This window comes from Falco peregrinus, chromosome 11, assembly GCF_023634155.1.
Source record: "Falco peregrinus isolate bFalPer1 chromosome 11, bFalPer1.pri, whole genome shotgun sequence".
NCBI lineage: Eukaryota > Metazoa > Chordata > Aves > Falconiformes > Falconidae > Falco > Falco peregrinus.
The window spans coordinates 32,649,616-32,668,202 of NC_073731.1; the positions used below are offsets into that span (position 1 = coordinate 32,649,616).

An 18,587-nucleotide genomic window follows, 5' to 3' on the forward strand; every position below is an offset into this window, starting at 1 on the left:
CGCCCCTTGTTGTGGCTTTCCTTTTGAAAATCCACACATACCCACCCTTTTACCCTTTTTTCCCCTATTTTTCCCTTTTTTTTTTTTTTTTTTTATTTTCTCTCTCTTTTTTTTTTTTTTTTTTTCTTTCAAGTTGGTTTCTTAGGGAATGGCAGAGACCACGTCACAGCTTGGTGCCTGCCTCCTCCCAATAAAGCTGCTGAGCCCGGCACTGACATCAGCGGGATTTGAGGAGCTGGTGGGGGGAAAAGGCCCCCAAAGTACTTGATGCCTCTGGGGTGTGTGAAGAACCAAGGCCAGGAAGGGGGATGAAGGCCAGACCCGTCTCCGTTTTGTTCCTAGAGATGTCAGTGTGTGCTCAACCTCTATGTTAGACACACCAGACTCCACGCAGGCAGGACTGGGTAGACACGTGTCCTGTCCCCCCAGCGCTGCAGCTTTTGGGGTCATGATGGAGAAGGGATGTGCAAATCACACTTGGGCTGTGGGGTATGTGCGTGACCTGTCTCTGATCAGGCAAGAAAAAGGGGTCCTGCTGAATTCTGGCTGAGGGAACGGCAAGCTGAGAGCCCCCCACCCCCCACCCCCCTCCAGACCTGCCTCCCACCCTTGTCCAGAGGCACCGAGCTCTCTGGGGCTCTGCTGAGCAAGCAAGGGCTGCCGCTCCCAGAACGTGGGGCACCCATCAGTGCTGAGCTCGTCAGTGCTCATTGCAGAAATGGGCTGAGCACCTTCGGGGGGTCACGGTGAGCCATGAGAAGGACCACCCCCGCCTCCCCAGATTCGGTGGGTGGCTCGGTGACACCCCTCCATCACTGCCTGCAGTCCCTTGCGGGACAGGAGCTGGTGGAGTGTCGCACGTGGCCAGAGGGCTGTGTGTCCCCGGCAGGTGGTGGCCCCAGCCCCTTGCGCGGCAGCTGAGACCCCACACACTCATTTACAAGCCCTGCTGCTGCTGCATCCCCCAGCCCTGTTGTACGTGCATAGGCTGCATATCCGGCAAGTACCCCGGGCTCTGGCAGGTCCATCTCCCCGCAGTGGAGGGACAAACCCCGTGAGCAGAGCTTTTCCCCGCAGCCACCATTAGCCTTCAGTTTCTCTTCCTGAACTTTGTGGAGCATGGGGAGAGCCTCATGAAGCAAGGACGGCCAGTGACAGCACTGTCATGTCAGCAGCATGCCTGGCCCGACACCTTTTGCCTTTGGAGAGCCTCAAAAAGTGAGGGAACGCCTGGATTTTACCAAGATTGCAAAAAACCCCACCCCAACCTATAGGCTGAAGCAAGCTGTTGAGCGTATTGGGGTGGCCATCGCCCTCGGAGAGCCCCCGGTAGGAAGTGCCCCCCAGTGCACCCCCATGTGCAGCAAAGTGATGCAATCTTTCCGTTTTTCAGCTGTTTCTTTTTTGCTTTTGTAACAATTTCCTTTATTGTGAGCTCTTGTGCAAAACAGGGCAGATGATACCCAGGCGTTAACACACAAGCAGTTACAAAGCCTCCAAACTGGCCCATGCAAGGAGGGCAGCCGGTGTCCCAAGCACATGAAGGGCTCTGATGATGATGCTCCAGAAACTGCATGAGAGCAGATTTGGTGTCCCCAGCGTGGGGGACATGATGCCCTTGCAGAACACATCGCCCAGCTGACTGGTTTAGGAAGAAAGATGGGCAGATTCTTGCTAAGCAAAGCTGAAAAACCTCACTTCTCTTTGGGGAAAGAGGCTTAACTTTATTTTCCACACCTGAAGTGGTACTGCTGGGATTTTTTTCTTCCCCCGGCACCTTGGTGGAAGGGGAAGTCCACCCTGAGGGGGTAGGGAAAGCCAAGCCTTGCCCACCAGCACAGGGCTGAGCACTGGCCAGCCCCTGCTCTCCCGGGAGCCGGTGGCATTTTGCAACATGCCTGCTTTGCTGGGGGCACTCGTGCTGTCGGCTGGGCGCCTGTCAGCCTGTGACGCGGGGCAGGCAGATCGGCTGCTGGGATCCGCAGGCAGGCACTTAATTGGTAAAGATGAAGCAATTGCCCAGCTGGGGTGATTTTGGATGGGAATGCTGGATCCTTCTGCCCGATTTCAGCCATGGCTGGAGTTACCTTTGTCGTGCTGAATTAAACTCTGTAACTCGGGTAAGTCACAAAGCAGGTATGTTTATTGCGGCGCCAGGTGCAAGGGGGATCGCTCCGCCTAACTTGCACACCTAGTTGTGCTCACAGTGCATATTTATGCAGTGAAGTTGGCTAGTTCTGCCCAGAGTCTACACCTACTACCTATTTATTGCTTAGTTGCTTCCTCGCTTCAATGTAAAGGTAAAGTTCATTTTAAATTTTCCGGGCATGCTCCCCGAGCAGGGGATTCACTCTCTTCGGGGGGCCATTTGAGAAGGAGGTCCCACTACCACCATTCTTTTGTCCTTACTCTTATCAAGTGAGCAGTTTTTCTTTCAGCAATTAGCTGACTGACATTCCTGTGGAGCTCCTCTGCACCAGTACTGACTGTCCCTTCTGAAGAGCTGAGCGGGCCGAGCCCCAGGCCTTCTCTCGCAGCCACCGAGGCTCCTGCCTGCCTCTCGGTGGTTCCTGTCGGCTGTGCAACTGCTGCCTGTCGGCTTTTAGGTGCTTCACTGCGTTTCTCGCATCACCCGCCTCCTCTGCCCCCTCCGAGTGGCGCCGGGGCCGGGGGCTCAGCTCAGCTCACGGCGGCTCCTCGCTGCCGCTCCTTCCCGCCCGCGCTTCTCCCCGGCCCCGGCGCCAGCGCCCGCCGCGGGCTGCGGCCCCACAGGGGGAACAGGCCTCGTCTCCGGGGGCTGCAGGGCAATCCCCCGCCTGCAGCTCCCTCCTTCCCTGCCCTCCGTGCTCGCAGGGCCCTTCCTCGCATTTCTTTCCCTCACAGCTCCTTGTCTCCGCGCTGTTTCACCCGTCCTGAAGCAGGTTTTCCTCAGGCAGCCGCGGCCGAGGGGCTGGGCCGGGCCCCGTGGAGGCCGGCTGCTGGGCGGCTGCTGGGCGGGACTCGCCTCACAGGATCCCCTCGCAGGATCCCCCCGCAGGTACACCTCACAGGATCCCCTCGCAGGTACACCTCACAGGATCCCCTCGCAGGATGTCCTCACAATGGCACCTCGCAGGATCTCCTCACAGGACCCCCTCACGATGGCACCTCGCACGGACCCCTCGCAGGTATGTTGCAAATTACTTGCAGATCTTATTGAATCTTTCTGTAGTCTGTGTTAATGTAACAGTTACATAGAAGAACATTTTGATTCTAAAGAGTTAACCTCCATGGTGGAATCGTGTTAGCACCTTATTAACCAATGATGTATGAATCGCTGTACTGCCGATTATCCGAGACTGTTCCTTGAAGTCCCCATGCTATAGACCATCACAGCCTCAGTCCTTACTCTCCAGACCATAACCAGAGCGCCCAGGTTCTGTTGTGTATAGGATGAGTTCTTGGACAGCTTGGCAAGGCCGATACCCAGCCTTCCAACCCGGCAACAAAACTTACTTGTAAGGTGTCCAGAAGTGAACTGCCTTCATTATAATACTAAAAATCACGCCCACAGGTCAAAAAGACCCTTGCCCAGGTGAAGGCCCTTCCCCCGCACAAGTGTAGTAACAGAGAAGGGTGACACAGCAAATATTACAATTATTTGTAAATGTCTAACCAATTGTTGTATTTGGGAGTGTACGACCCTGTAATTTTGTGTATAAATAACGGTAAAAACCTACACAGGTGTGCTTGGTCTGTGGAGATGCCACCGAGCACCCAGCGCTGCAATAAAGGAGTGCCTGCTTCTTAATGCTGCATTGGTGTTGAGGGGTTTGATTCCCAATTTTGGTGACAGGTACACCTCGCAGGATCCCCCCGCAGGGACCCCTTACATCACCTTTCAACCTGGCTACTTGGGCTTATCAAGCCACAGCTTAGACACCCAAGGTCACCTTTGCTGGAGCCACTAAATTATTTTTGCAGCACCTGCTGCTCACGCTCAGGCCTCAATTACCAGTCTCCATCTCCCATCCCAATCCTCTCCCCAGGGTCACGGACAAAAATGGCTATTGGGGAAACCCTTGCCCGCACGTGGACTTGAAAGGGTTTCTACCCGCTGTGCTCTTGCTTCAGCCAAGCTGCCCTACCTGGGCTGCAGTCCTGCTGAGCTGGCGTGGCTCTGAGCTGGGTCCATCACCTGAACCCCTTCGCCTTTTTCTTCTTCATGTAGTCCTGCCAGGAAGCCATTTCCTCCCCAGCAAGTGGCCAGGCTACAGGAAACGTTCCTCATGTTCTCTCCCTGCTCACCTTGCCTTTTCAAAAGGTCTGGGTGATGTGGGAGAAACCTTAACGGAAAGGATTTGAACAGCCACAGGAAGAAACATCTTTGCTTTTCACAGAGTTCCAACAGCAGCAGGATAAACAGCCTTGGGAGATAATAAAATTGGGCCCAATAACTCCATGGCGGGGACAAGCCTGAAGCATTATAGCTCTGAAAGTTGAGTTACTGCCAGCCCTGGCATGCAGGAGTATTCCAGAGGCCAGTACAACACCTGGGGACTTCCTGCGAGGGTCCCAAACCCCCTTAGCTCAGCTTAAGCTGTGGGAGCGCATGTAGCCAAGGCCTGAAGTGCCACCTCAGGCTTCTCATCCCTCAAAAGATCCCTGGGACTAAGGCACTTTGGAGGCAAGTCCCTGATGCGAGCAAGGGCTTTCCTGTTGTGCAAACTGCACTCCTACTTTCCAGGTCTGACATCCTTCCCCCTTTGCAGGGTTTCTCCTGGTGCGTTTCCTAACCGAGGGAGGAAATCCCAGGCAGAAGTCCCCCACGGCGTCACCTGGGCTGGCTGTCTCTTGGAAGATGCCTGCAGTCTGGAGGCGCGTCATCAGGTGGATCTGGGGCTGGGAGTTCCCGTGGTTTGTCAGGCAGCACCAGTCCCGCTGTGTCACATTTCCTTCTCAACCTGGACTTTGGACAGAGACCAGTCCTGCAGACACCTCGGCAAGGACGAGCCCTTGATGAGGACGATGACGAGCCGCTTTTGGGTGAGCTCAGAGCTGACTGAAACACAGGCAAAAAGCCCCAGCACAAACCAGGCCGCTTTGCTTTTCTCAAAAGTCACAAAGCTTCGCTCCGGTGGATCTCTTTGCATCGGAAACCCTTGTGCTCCCAATGCGGTGACCCGTGTGGGTGCCAAGTCAGAGCAGTCCGTCACCGCCTGCCTTTGAATTCAAGGTTTGAACCGCGCAGTGTGGCCAGAGAGGGCACATGCTGCGTGAGGTCATGGACCACCATTTCCCTGGCCCTGCGGCTAAGCCAGGGCAGCCTGCTGCTGTGCCGGGAGCGGCGGGGACAGTGCCGCTCTGTCCCCACACAGCTGCCCAGAGCTCAGGGGAGGGGGCAGCCTGGAAGCGCCTGGGCTCCAGTGGCTGGCCAGAGAAAGCCCCCTCAGTTCTTACAAGGGAAGCAACATCAAGTGACTGACATGTGCAGGGTCTCTCCTGCTCAGACTGCAACAAGTTTCCCAGGAAGCTCCCCAAGGCATGGACATTTGGGTCTGAAGCCCCCCAGGGCCAAAAGCAGGTGCTGCCAGGGAGCAAGAGCCCATGGCAGGCTGGCCATCACTCAGCAGGCAGGTGAATCTGCTTCCCCACGCCCCACTCCATCCAGCCTGCTCCCCCCGCCCCACACCCCCATGCTTTCTCCCCGTGCGACAGCTGCAGCAGGCGCACACCAGCCTCCCGAACCCCCGGCTGACGCAGGGCACTGGCACGCTCAGCCGGCAGCGCTGGCCCCGCTGCAGGAGGGCTAATCCACAGGCTGCAGAGGAATCACTCATTGACCCAGGGGAGGGAAAGCCCATTTATTTAGGCTACTTGAATTTGGCACGCACAGAACATATCACAGTAATGCACGGGAGGCTAAGGGGTTTGGTTTGTTTTTTTCTTTTTTCTTCTTCTCTACAGACATACAGGAAAACTCTATGCAACTCCCATGTACACATTACACAAAGGAAACAGCTTTAATCAACCACCGGTGAAACGTGGAAGCCTTTTAAGATCTCTGGAGCTGGCACAGGAATGTTCTCTACCCCCCATACAAAAGGCATTTCAATTTCAGGTCAGACTTTCTAGGTGATATTTCCATGCATTTCTACAGAATTAAAGAAGCTAACAGACAAAAAGCCCAGATCAAGACATATTAGTCAGGCTGATTGGTTCTACCAAGTTAGATCAATAGTAATTACAGACCAAGTGACCAAAGACTGGGGCTGAGAATACCACTTTTTGAGATGTGGTTTCTTCTCATTGTACTACCCATAGAACTGGAGCGCTCTGATAGAAGTATCTGCATTTGTAGAAGCCTCAGAAGCATCTGACCCACTAGTGTGTATTAGAGAAACAAAGGTAGTTCTAAATTAAACTGTATCAACAAAAAAAGCAGTTTTTATAGAATCCCTCAGGCTGAAAGAGAACTCAAGGCATTTCATAACAAGAACATTGAACCTCTAGAACAAGTGAACCTTTAAATATTATTACTGCACTGTGAGTTTACAAGAGTGGATTAGGACTAGTTCTCCAGAAAAGTGTGTCTACTTTATCTCTATTTCACTTCAGGATTAGCCTTTATTAGTACTGCTCTGCAACTGCTAGCACTAAGAATTTAACCCAGTTTTTGTGCCAACAGGTTGTTTTAGCCTAACTTTCACTACAGGTTTAGTTTTGTATTAAATGCTTATAGGGGAAACTGTTTCTGAGTTTGGCAATTTGACCAGTAGCCTCAAAAAGACTGACTGAATTTTGCTTTTTGCAATTTAGAAAATTAAGAATAGGAACCAGATTGTTCTCACCCCCACCCCCCTTTTCATCCCATGATACATTGACACATTGCAGCATTGGACCAACATTTTGGGAGACCTTTAGTGTTAATCCATCAGGGAAAGTACTGGGCTGGACAACCAATGCAAATATTAATACACCAAGATAAATCCTTAGATTCGATTTATTTAGGGTCATTTGTACATACGAGCTACATCTCCAAAATCTACTTTATTCTACAAGACAGCTTCCCTACAGTTAGTGAAACCCTTGCCTAGAATGGTTGCTTTACATAACTGATATATTAAAACATGGAATGCTTGTAGAGTTGTGGCACTGTATGACATCTACACGGGACTTCCTTCAAAAGCTACGACTAGGGAGCCTCCTAGCTTCTCAGCAATGCAAGCTCGGTTGAGGTCCTCTGGCCCATTTGCTTGGCATTCGTGCTTTATGCCTAAAAAAAGAGGTAAAACACTTAATGTGGCACTCCAACATGCTAGTAATCAATCAAATGTACTTGGTAGTAACATTAGAAGAGGCAATCGGGTCACTCAAGCAGGTAAGCCCTGCCTTAGCTTAGGCATTTGGATGGTTTTCTCTGCTGTGTGTCAGAGGAGACATCTGGCTACACGCCAAATAGCAATGCAGAAATACCAGGGAGAACATTTTCACTACATCCGTGCTCAGACTGTTCCCCTTTTTGCTGCAGGCTCTCTCAGGAGCGGATCTCTCCTTTCTAGGGCTACCCTGGGTATGGCAGGTGAGGAAGCTACATGCAAGCAGGCTCAAATGGCTGACTCAGCTCCCGCTGGCTCTGGAGAGGTGGGTGAAAGAATCAGAGTGAGCATCTGGGCTGTAGAGACCAGAAAGGCTTTGCTGCTCCAAGGAATCAACAATGGATTCTTTTTTTGGAGGGCAGGGAGCTCAACCCAAGCCTGTCTGATGTGGAGAAAAGCTGAATTTCTTCAGGATTTTTTTTTTTTTTTTTTTTAACTAACTTCCACATATGCAGCACAGCCTCCCTGGGTAGTTCCAGTCCACTGGCCAGCTGTCCTGTGAAGGCTGGCACTGCTGCACAACGATCCTGTCTGTCTTGCAGGCTGCAAGATTTTGGCCCAGTGCAGCAGGAGGAACTGAAGGGGGTCAGCGCTCTCTGGCTACAAGCCAGGCCGACTGAGCATGAAATCTCTGAATGCTGCAGCAAGATGTTTACTCCTTGGTTAACCGTGTCTGACAGGCTGAATGGAACTCTGCTTCTCCACGTGGAGATGCAATGCCTTTTGAAATGAGTAATCACAACCACATCTCTAAATCAAGCGCATTGTTAATTACTACCATTGCACAAGGTGTTTGAGTTCTCATCTCTCACTAGTATCTCAAAAAAACCCAGCCATCTACAACCAAAAACTAAATCCCAAACCAATTAGCCAATGGTTAAGCCTTGCTGTGAAAGCATTCTAGATGCCAGGGACAGCTAGCAGCATTAGCTGTGTTACATACCTTGAAACTTCTTTTTGATTGCATCCTTGGAGCTTGCGTAGATCATCTTACTTTTGAGAGGTGCTTGTTCTGGTGCCCTGGTGGGATACACCAAGAAGTGTGATTAGTGACATTTACTACCCAGCACAGACAGAAGCAACATCCTACCAGTTATGAACAAGGTGAAACGTGTCAGGGCTCAGAATATAGGCATCACGCTGCCTGGCTCATTTTAAGCCTGCCATCTTGCCAGTCTGGGCCACACAAATACTCAGAGACCTCACCCACAGTGCTTGGACTGCATGTTAGGAATGAGCAAGTTGGGAAGACTGCTTACCACAAGAAAAACATCAGCTCTTCTTTTTTGGATTCCTTGGTCTCAAAGCTTGCATCATACAAAGCATAACGGCAATCCTTCTCAGGAAGCATCTGCACAAAATGCTTGAAAGGGTCGGTAACTGTCACACCGACATCTCCCACCAGAATCTCTTTGCCTTCTTCCACAATAATGCACTTTTTGTCTGGACTGAGGCAGAAGATGACAGCCTTCTTCCTTTTCTTAATTTCCTCAGGTGTAGAGCACTTCCGCACTTTCATATCATAGAAGATACGGCATACCTCATCGGCAACTTGTACTCCAGATGCCTGCAACGACAAGAGCAAAGATCTTTAGGGCTACCACCACAAGTTTTCACAACTACATTACTGCATTGCCTTAAATCTGAGGCTGGAAGACAACCAATACTGGCAATAGCCACCAGTGGCCTGAGAGTCTCGTCAGAAATGGCTGCAGGCCCCCCTTTTCCAGGCCAAGTAAAGAATCTGGAGTCTCGATGCTGCCCACAGCCAGCTGCCAAACCAAAACTATTCTGAAGAAGGCACAATCCTACTTATACTAAAACATTGTTTTGGGGTAGTTTTACATGCATGTCCACTCCTTGTCCCCTGAGATTCAGTTGTGGTAGATCCTTTGGCATTACAGCAGCTTAATTTTGTTACTCATTTCAGGCTGGCTAGACAATCAAGTCCACAAAGATCTTCTGCTCAGTTTCCTAGCACGCTTGCTAGCAGCCTTAGGAACATAGGTAAAACATGACCAGATTCCATGTTTGTCACATGGATCTGGTTTAGAGATCAAGACATGTGGGGTGTACTGGGAGTATAGTGGTACAATTTTTAGCTGAGCAAGCCAACTTTCAGAATTCACTCTGAATTCAGTTTTAAAGGGAGAACCTGCAAGTCTAACAGTTGAAGTGTCTTCTTCCCAGCAGTTCCTCCACCAGTCTTTAAAGCAAGCTGCTTGCCTTGCCAGCCTCCCCCACCTCCAAAGACTAACAGGAAATTATAGTTACTTAGTGGTATCCCCCTGTGCTAGCTGTAATAGGTGCAGATGCAGCATTACCAATCTAATGTTACAGGCAGTTGCACAGAATAAAGAGGACAAGACCTAGCAACAATGATGAGATGCTGAACTGCATTTTCAGTCTGCTGCTTTTTTTTTTGGGGGGGGGAAGGGGAAAAAAAAAAAAAAAGTAGGGTAGAAGCATTTGTAGCCAGGTTCTGTTTTCAGAGTGCAGTTAACTTGGGAGAGCTTAAAAACAGCTGTGCAACAGTGAATACTGCAAGTATGGGAAGCCATACTGGCCAGCAGAGACTGCTGGAAGTACATCATGGCCAGAGCAGTAAAGACCAAACTGAAGCCTGTCCAACACACATTTATCTGCTCAAAATGCTGCATGCCGTGTAAACAGAGAGATTTCTTTCTAATACTGCTTCTTCCTCTGTTGGTTTTTGGTCTTCTAAATTCATATAGCATTATCCTCAGATATGGCAATCATATCTCGGAAGGAAAATCACCCTCCTCCCTCTGTGTAAACTACTACACGTCACTGTTACGAGCACAGTCAGCAGTACTAAACAGTCAAGTAAAGCATCATACAAGGTATACTAACTGAAAAAGCCTAAAGGTTGTTCTACATTGTATTTTTCCTTAAGCTCAGCCCCAAAACGATGCATTTTGTGGGAGGCGATGTACCTTGTCAGAGTGGGAGTGTTCTGAAGAAACAGCATTGTTCAGCTGCAAAACCAAGGAGATCAGTGGTGAAGGTGAACTGCTTAGTGCTAGCTTTCAAACAGGCAGCCCTTGCGATGTGGTTACTGATTGGACAACTACTTAAGATGGTTTTGTTTTTTAGGTTTTTTTAAGCCTTCATCAACACCTACCTACCATGCAGGACCTCATATAAGCCCAGATTCTCCTTTGTACCATCACCTCTCCTCTAACTTCTAGTGACTGGCAAAGCTTTGCTAACCCAGTGAAGAGAGGTAGCACAGCTGGCAGAATCTATTATCATGGAGTTCAGCATCTAGATCTCCCAAGTGCCAGTCATGCAAAACCAGGGCAATCTAATACAGCAGTGAACCTGAGACAGAAACTTTACTTTAGCGTGGAGAATAGTGATCTTTAGGGGTTTACTCAAATACAAGGGACTTCCCTCAAGTTTTACAATGAATTGCTTGTCTATGAGGGGTAATCTATCCAGAATCCCTTACATTTACTTTGGGATAGGAGAAGAGGGAGCAAAGTGACTGTGCCTCAACTCCCTGGCAGGCAGCCACCCTTCTGCATATTGCCAATAAGTCAAGGAAAATAAGTGGAGAAAGCCTATTCCAGGATAAATTCAAGCAAAAGTGCAAACATCAACTCAAAGTGACTCATGTTCCTATGTTACCTCCTCCATATGGAGGACTAATGAGAAATAAAGGTCTTTTTCCTCCCATCCCTGTGTTTGGTGTAGGCAAGAGTTCTCTGGGAAGACTGGAAGCAATACAAGGTTGCCCTAATAAACCAAACAGTGCAGCAACTAGAACTATTGCATCATTCACTAAGGAGAAATCCACAATGAACTCAAGACAATCTCCCTCCCCCAGCTCCACCTCAGTAGCTGACAACAGGCGTTAATACTCAGTTTACAGCCACTAAACCCTCAGGATCCCAAGTAGAAAATGCTTAGGAACCCTGAACTGTCATGGGAACGAGTCTAGTAAATCGCACAGAAGTGGTTCATGTCACCTAGCTCTACCTTTGTCAACTCTTAATCTTTGCTCCAAGACCACAACAACTAATTCCCCTGCACCAATTCTTGTTGCCAAAAAGTTAACTTTGAAAGCTCAGCAGCGTGTCAGAACCAAGCAGCAGCAACCAAACTGCAGGCTGATGCAAACTCTTGTGCAGTCAAGAGCATATGCTTGTGCTACTGCACAGCCAGAAACGTATCTCCCAAGTCGGGAGACAAGTTGTTTCCTTATAAAGAAACTGAGCGCTGCTGGCAAGTCATTTCAGATTCCAAAAATGTTGAGAGTACTTAGTTTGGAAACTCAAAATTCACTGTTAAACTGCAGCTGATAACTGGGACAGACCAGAAGCTGAAGGGACAATAGTAAGAACTGGGTTTTTCAGCTTTCCAAAGCAAAAGGCTGTTAGTAGCTGGTGCTATTTCTTTTTACAGCTGCTATACAACCCCCGGATTCATCACACAGGCTGACATTAGCAGCCATTATATTCCTAGAGACAATGCAGATTTGTTCCATCTGAGAAAACCCTATAGCTGTGTCACAGTATGGGTTGAAATGAACCCATAAACTCCCAGTGCAGCTAACTGCTTCCAAAAAGAGGATCTACTTCTGTTAACTGTAGGACGCTTCAACCCTGGGCTTGTACCAGCCACAAATGGCTTCATAAACGTACTTAAAAAGGAAATAATCCAAACCCTAGGCAGTTTTTGTTGTAAGGTGCTTGCAACCATTCTGTGTAGGGCAGCAACAGGATGACTGTTAAAAGCACTGGAACAAGGAAAAATGCCACACTTGTATATACATGTCCCCACTCGACATTTTAACTGTCTCTCTGCTGATCTCTCCAGAAGAATAGCTGACAAGAAGTTGCCACCCTGCCAGCAGTGACAAAATAAACGTTTGTTAGTCTGGTTTCTCTCTTTGGCCCACTATCGCTCTGCTCAGAGGATTCAATACAGCACATGATTTTGTGCATTCTGGCTTGAACACTGCAGGGCTACAACTGCTAGCATGGTTCTGTTCCTTTTTCAGTATGAAAGCAGTTAGCAAACTCTGGACTGGTGCATGGGTGGCTGTCCATTACGCAGCACATTGCAGATACTTGTGGCATACACAACCATAAGCTGATGATGTTTTGCTGTAGGGGACAGATCAACCCTGTAACAGAGGCAACACCAACTTAAAACCATCCTCAGAATACAACTGCAGAGGAAAGGCTACATTCAAGCGGCCAGCCTGTTCCTGTAAGTGTCAAGCACCTTAGCTGCAGGGCCTGTTAATCTCACCGAAACAAGGCAGCTGCAAGGAGGCAAGCCACCTAATTATCAGATGGGAAAATGATGCTAGTGCAGCATTTTCAGGGAGACATTCAGACAAAAAGGGACAGAGCAAGTTTCTCTGAAGGAAATCAGCAAAAATGAGCTCTCCCCCAGTACCTCCACACAACTATTGCAAAGGCAGCATGTCTTACAGGCAGCGTTGCCTCGTACATTATTCTGGAACGCTTATACCAGTCTCTCCATTGTATTTTCATATAGACTGCTGTAGGCACATGAGGTAATGGTTGCATTAAATGCCTTGTCAGCATGCGCTGCAGTAACACAACAGCTCTTATTCCCTAAACAAAGCCATCGTTCCTGCCTTAAGTGCAAAGCACTGCAGAAGTCTTGTGAGAGCAGAATGCCATCCCTACACAGGGCAGCCTGAAGAGAGAGCCTTCTGTCTAGCAGGCTTCCAACTGCAAGAGCTGTCCCCAGCTGCCTCCACTAATAGCTTCCAACATTTTGCCTCCATCACCAAGTACCCTACAACCGAAATTTAATCTAAACTGTGAATGACTGAAGAATAATCCAAAGCTTTCTCAAGAAAATCCCCATATACAGAAAGCCATTTCAGGGGTGAGACACATGCCAGATGCCTGAAACTGGATTTGTAGGAAGCCTGCACTGAAATGCAACCGTAACACAATGAAATCTGCCTTCTCTTCTGTTTGGAAGCACCATGAACTCCAGCATTTTCCTTCAATGTTTAAAATATTTTACCTAGGAAAAGCCTTTGTTCCCTCCTCAACTACAAGAAAGCCAAGACGACTTTAAACTAATGACTTCGTTTGCCTCAAGGCAAGTTTGAAGGACTAAATTTGTCTTGTTAGTATTGACAATTTTACAGTGTGGGTTTTCTTTCCTGTGACCAGAACCTAATAGCCCTCCATAGCGGTGCCTGTGCATGCGTTACCTACAGAGACATGTCAAGATGTAGTTCTTGACTTGTTTTGTTTGGGAACAACGCACACACATTGTGCACCCGCGTGGACTATCCACAGCTGTTCAAGTGGAAACTTTTGCTTCTTGGAAAAACATCATCAATTTTTTCCAGAATTTGACACCAAAAACTTCTTAAAGTATGCCTTGTTTAATTGCAAAGGCAGATTTGAGAACACAGTGCTCCCATGTTTGCTAGGCACACTACTGCCATGCATTTGGTTCTCAGTTTCTTCAGCAAGTGCCCCGTTTTCCCCTTTGCTTGGCATACCATCCCTCCTATCTGCCTTCAAAATACCCTGCCACTGCTAAACTGTCCATGGAACCATGCAGCATTTCCATCTGACTCAGTAATGTGTCATAGTACATCCCTGGCACAAGTATTTTTTTCAATTAACTATTAAATATTTTCTATTAACCAACCAACTGTTCTGGGACAGCAGCATTCACAAAGCTGTCCCTTGCTTACATTGCCATGCAATACCCTGGGACATCATCAGAACAGAGACCTTGAAGGGAAAACTGAGCCAAGCTGGTTGCGAGCACCTAGACAGAAAGGGAGGGTCACATAGCCTGGCTGCAGCTAACAGACTGGGAGATTTTGCCAAATCAGGCCTCTGAAAAAGTGTCAGCTACAGCCACCAAGCCAACTGAAAATGTGGGTGGTTAAAAATATAAGGATCTTAAATACTGCTTTGCTTTTAATCTGTTATTTGAGCACTGAAGCAAACCCATCTGATATTACCACCCCCACTGTGCTGAGCAGGAAAGGAGGCAATGCATGGAGAGACAAGTTTAACTTCACCCCAAAGACCAGCACCAGTGTTGGAACACCAGTGACTTACGAAGTCCCAACAGGCTCATGTCTTCTGCTACCTATAGCCGGATATATACCTATACCTACAGACTGCCCTGTTTACTCCAGGCAGCCTAAGCATCTGAAAGTCCAAGGCTTACATTCAGATCTGAAGCATGATAGGAAGCACAACTAACTGCCTTTTTACCACTGTTGTGTAAGAAGCCATTATTTGCATACCATAAACCAGCAAGCAGTAGTTATTTGCATATCACTTGTAGGCCAATCTTGCTAGCTAGACTCGAGTTTTTTATTTTGCAGTATTTGCTTTTTTTTTGGGGGGGGGGGGGGGGGGGGCGGCGCAGGGGGAGCAGAGGCAGAGGGGAAGGAATCTGAGTTCTGTTCAGCTTTTTTTTTTTTCTACTGCCAATACGAAAGGTTATTGACTAGACGAGGGGAGATAAGAAAGCAATTGTGAAAAAAACCAGCAGAAAAAAATTCCCCTGAATTCCTGGAGGTCACTTCCTCAGCTTTCAGCCAAAGAGGAAGTTGTCACCTTCTCCGAGCTACCACAAACTTCATTCCTGATATAATTATCCAGGTAGGTAGAACAAGCAATAACCACAAAAGGCAATCCCAGCAATGCTGCTGAAAAAGAGGAACTGTGGTAGCCAGTAGCAGGGCTTAAGTTTTGAGTAGTACCTATTCCTGTGTTGAAACATTTTTGAGGTAATGTGGGTGATAAGCTGGTATACAACAGTACTCTTGCAGGAAAGCAAAGCTCCTCTAGAAACACATTCAGCACAGAGATCAGCTAGTACAAGCCCAAGTTGACTGTATGGATTTTCTTGTGGCCCTCCAGGCACCTATGGCAACCTAAAGCTTAAATCTAACCCATAAAAAGAGGCTTTAAAGACCTGCTCTGGGCACCCAGATACTCGTTACCAAGATACCCTTCCTAGAGGTTGCTGTGAATACTGAACAGTCGGGCAAGTGAAAGGCTCCGAACAGCTTTACATACAAGTTCTGGCTGTCTGCAAGCTCTACCACATGAGATCGCTTAGGTCAGCCCTTGCTCCCAGCAGGAGCCTCTTGATAGCAATATTCTGACAAGGCAAGTAGAAACATGCCAGACACCCACACTACCAATTGTCATGAGGCTGTCATCTTGTATATGAGGCATATGTACCTTGTAATTACACAGATTTGGGAACAGTACTGACTAACAACCAAGAAAAATAATTTGCACGGTCCTCCAAAGACCATGGAGTCATTTAATCCAGCAGCAAAGAAACTCAACCTTGTGGCAAGACACAAAAGCAGAAAATCCAATGCTCTTTTGATACCAAATGATGCCCTCCTGCTGGCATTGCTGTACTTTGCCAGAAGGCCTACACTCTTTGCCCAAAATAAGTTCATTTGCAGCAACTGGAAAGCATCTTAAAAAAGCCAACCCAGACTGTTCCAAAAAGGAGATCACTATGAGAAATACTAGTTTTGACTGACTGGGGAATTCTCTGGTTCTGAAGCAAGATGAAGCCTGACACACTGAGTAGTCATTCTAAACTAGGTTTGCGTACTGCAGAGGTGGTAGCTAGCCTGTTCAGACAAGCCTACTTTAAACAAGAGCTGCAAGTCTCGTCAGACTTTTAGCAGCTTCATCTGTGACTCCCATTAGCTCTGCTCCACACTGCTGACCAGCTCTAGATGCTTCAACTCAAGTGTGATAGGAAGCAGGGAGATTAGTAACATATCCTGGCTGCCGGGTCTATGCAGACTAAAAGTTTATTTACTGGATATACCACATGTTCAAGAAACTAATGGTAAATACCAGGGTAAGGACTCGGTAAGTAACCGCTCTACTAAATGCAACTAGGCAAGTGCATGAAAACACACAGATGTCTGTTGCTGGACAAGTGCTTGTGCATAACTCAAGCAAAAACAGGACAGCAGCTGAAACTGTATCAGCTAGTAATTCAAGTGAATTTGTCAGTCGCAGTAGCCTGAGTTAAATCAGGATGCAAACTTTTAGCAACCAAACAGAAAATGAACCACCATGAAGCTTAATAGCTGTTTGGTCTATTCTGCCCCATTTATGAACGGAGTCCCCTGCTGCCTTCCTAAAAGCCAGAGAAAACAGGCAAGCCAGTGTGCACGTTTAATGCATTTCTATGCTCCCTGTTCCCAGCATTGTATTTTAGATTTAAATATTTCCAACATTGTTTCTTCTCTGTGCAAAAAAAACAAGACAAAAAAAATAATCTCCCAAGCCCCTTCGGCAAGTACCTTCAAATTTAAGCTTCTTCAAGCGGCCGCTACAAAAACGTTTTGTTACAAGCAGCTTTTTCCTTCCGCGGGTTTTGCTTCCCCTCTTTTGTCTGCCGCCAGGACTGCTGACTCCAGCCGGGCCTGATTAAGGGCGGCCCGGCCCCGGGAGGCCGCAGAGCGGGGGCCCCGGCTGGCGGGAGAGCGGGTGGCTCGTCCCAGCCGCCGTTTTCTAGGCCAGGCCCGAATCCCCTCAGCTTTGGGGAAGATGGCTCCCGCCCGGGGCCGCCCGGCGGGGCGGATGCGGCCGAGGCCGCGTTTCCTCTGCGAGGGGGCAGCTCCCCCAGCCCCCCCGGGGAGGGGTGTCCTACTCACCCCCCCCGGGGCCTTTCGGCGACCCACTCCCCACGCAGCCCCCCGGGGTGTCTGTGTGGGGGGTGGGGGCACCGCCCCTCCCCCCCCCGGCCTCGCCCTGCGGCACGGGGAAGGGCCGCACATCGCGCCGCCGTCCCATCCTCACCCCCACCCCCCCTTCCCGCCTCGCTCGGCCGCCTCACCGCAACACCCCCCCACCCCACCCCCCCGGTGAAATGGACGCGCCTGCCCCTAGTGCCTGTGTGCGGCGCGGAACGTACCATCGCCTCACGGGGGGTGGGTGGGGGTGGGTGGGAGGACCAAGGGAAGAGGACAGTTCCATCACCTCAAAGGGGGGGAGTAACCTCCCGCCGCCTCATGGCGGGATGGGGGAGGGGAAAGGGAAAAGAACGGATCCACCGCCTCAAGTTCAAAGGCGAACGGGAAGAACCGGGCGGAGGGAAGGAGAAGGAAAGGGGAGCGCGATATCATCGCCCCGCCAAGGCACGGCAGCCGGCGCGGAGGCCGGGATGCGGCAGGCGGGCGGTACCAAGCGCCCCCCTCCCCCCTTTCCCCAGAGATGAAGGCGAAGGGGGGGAAGAAGCCCAAACGCCCCACTCCCCCTGCTGTGCCCGGGCTCCCTACCATGGTGTCGGCAGAGCGCGGTGCGGCAGCAGCTGCTCCCCTCGGATGCTGGGCGCGGCGCGGGCTCCGGCAGCAGGAAGGGAAGCGGCGAGGGCGCGAGCCGGGCGGAAACGCTGCCGACGTCACGGCCGCCGTGCCCGGAGGAGGAAGCGGTTGCTATGGTGGGAGCCCCGCGTGGCAACGCCCCACACCCGTCCACCCCACCCGGCTCCGTGCGCATGCGCCTTTTTGCCTGCACAGGGGTGGGGGGGAGCCCCCCCCACACCCCTTCCCCACCTGGCTGATGGGGGTAGGTTGCCCAGTCACAGGGGGGGCTGCCGGCTGATTGACGGGCAGTCACCTGCCGGCCGGCCAATGGCGACGTGTTTTCCGCGCGGTGGGGCGGGATTACCTGCCCCAAGGTGTGCAGCGGAGGCGCTGAGGGGGAGAGCCGTGGGGCCGTGAGGGAAAGGCGCTGGGCGTGGGGGAGCAAAACGCGGACTTGGAGTGCTGGGAGGGAGGCGAACGGGGCCGAGCAGTCCTCGGGGAGCCGGGGGGCAGCTAAGGGGACAGCTGCAGGGCGGCTATGGCGCTGGGCCGAGCAGGAAGGGAAGCCTGGGGAGGAGGCGGCCTGAGGAGATGGCGAGGAGGAAGTGCGGGGCTTTGCTTTCGGTTTTTTTTTTTTCTTACTTTTTTTTTCATACCTAGTTTGGTGCGATCTCAGCCAGGCACTCCTGATTGGCCCGGGCCGGCCGCGCTCGCTGCCTGCTGCAGGAAACCCTGCGCCTCGCTGCACGGCCCCGGCCCCGGCCCCGGCCCCGCGTGGGGCGCGGCCGCCGGTCTCTCAGGTGGCTCAAACAATGAGCGGTTTGTCCCCCGGCACAAAGCTGAGCGCTGAGAAAACGCTGTTGCTGTTAAGAGCGGCGGGTTGG

At 50.3% G+C, this 18,587-nt stretch overlaps 1 protein-coding gene and 1 long non-coding RNA gene across 6 annotated transcripts in view; one reads left to right on the forward strand and one right to left on the reverse strand.

Annotated features, from left to right (window-relative positions):
- Positions 1–6,964: 6,964 nt before the first annotated feature.
- Positions 6,965–17,893, reverse strand: DSTN (destrin, actin depolymerizing factor). The gene is made up of 4 exons (XM_055815961.1): positions 17,677–17,893; positions 8,618–8,925; positions 8,302–8,378; positions 6,965–7,255 (listed from the first exon to the last, which is right to left on the reverse strand). The coding sequence occupies exons 1-4, from the start codon at positions 17,677–17,679 to the stop codon at positions 7,146–7,148; spliced, it is 498 nt and encodes a 165-aa protein (XP_055671936.1). The 5' UTR covers positions 17,680–17,893; the 3' UTR covers positions 6,965–7,145.
- Positions 17,828–18,587, forward strand: part of LOC114010784 (uncharacterized) — a 33,937-nt gene continuing 33,177 nt past the window's right edge. For 4 of the 5 annotated variants that reach the window (XR_008749127.1, XR_008749124.1, XR_008749125.1 and 1 more), the window contains exon 1: positions 17,828–17,965. This is a non-coding gene — a long non-coding RNA (uncharacterized LOC114010784). Of the gene's footprint in view, positions 18,078–18,587 lie in introns of all 5 variants that reach the window. The other variant, XR_008749128.1, reaches the window with a different exon arrangement.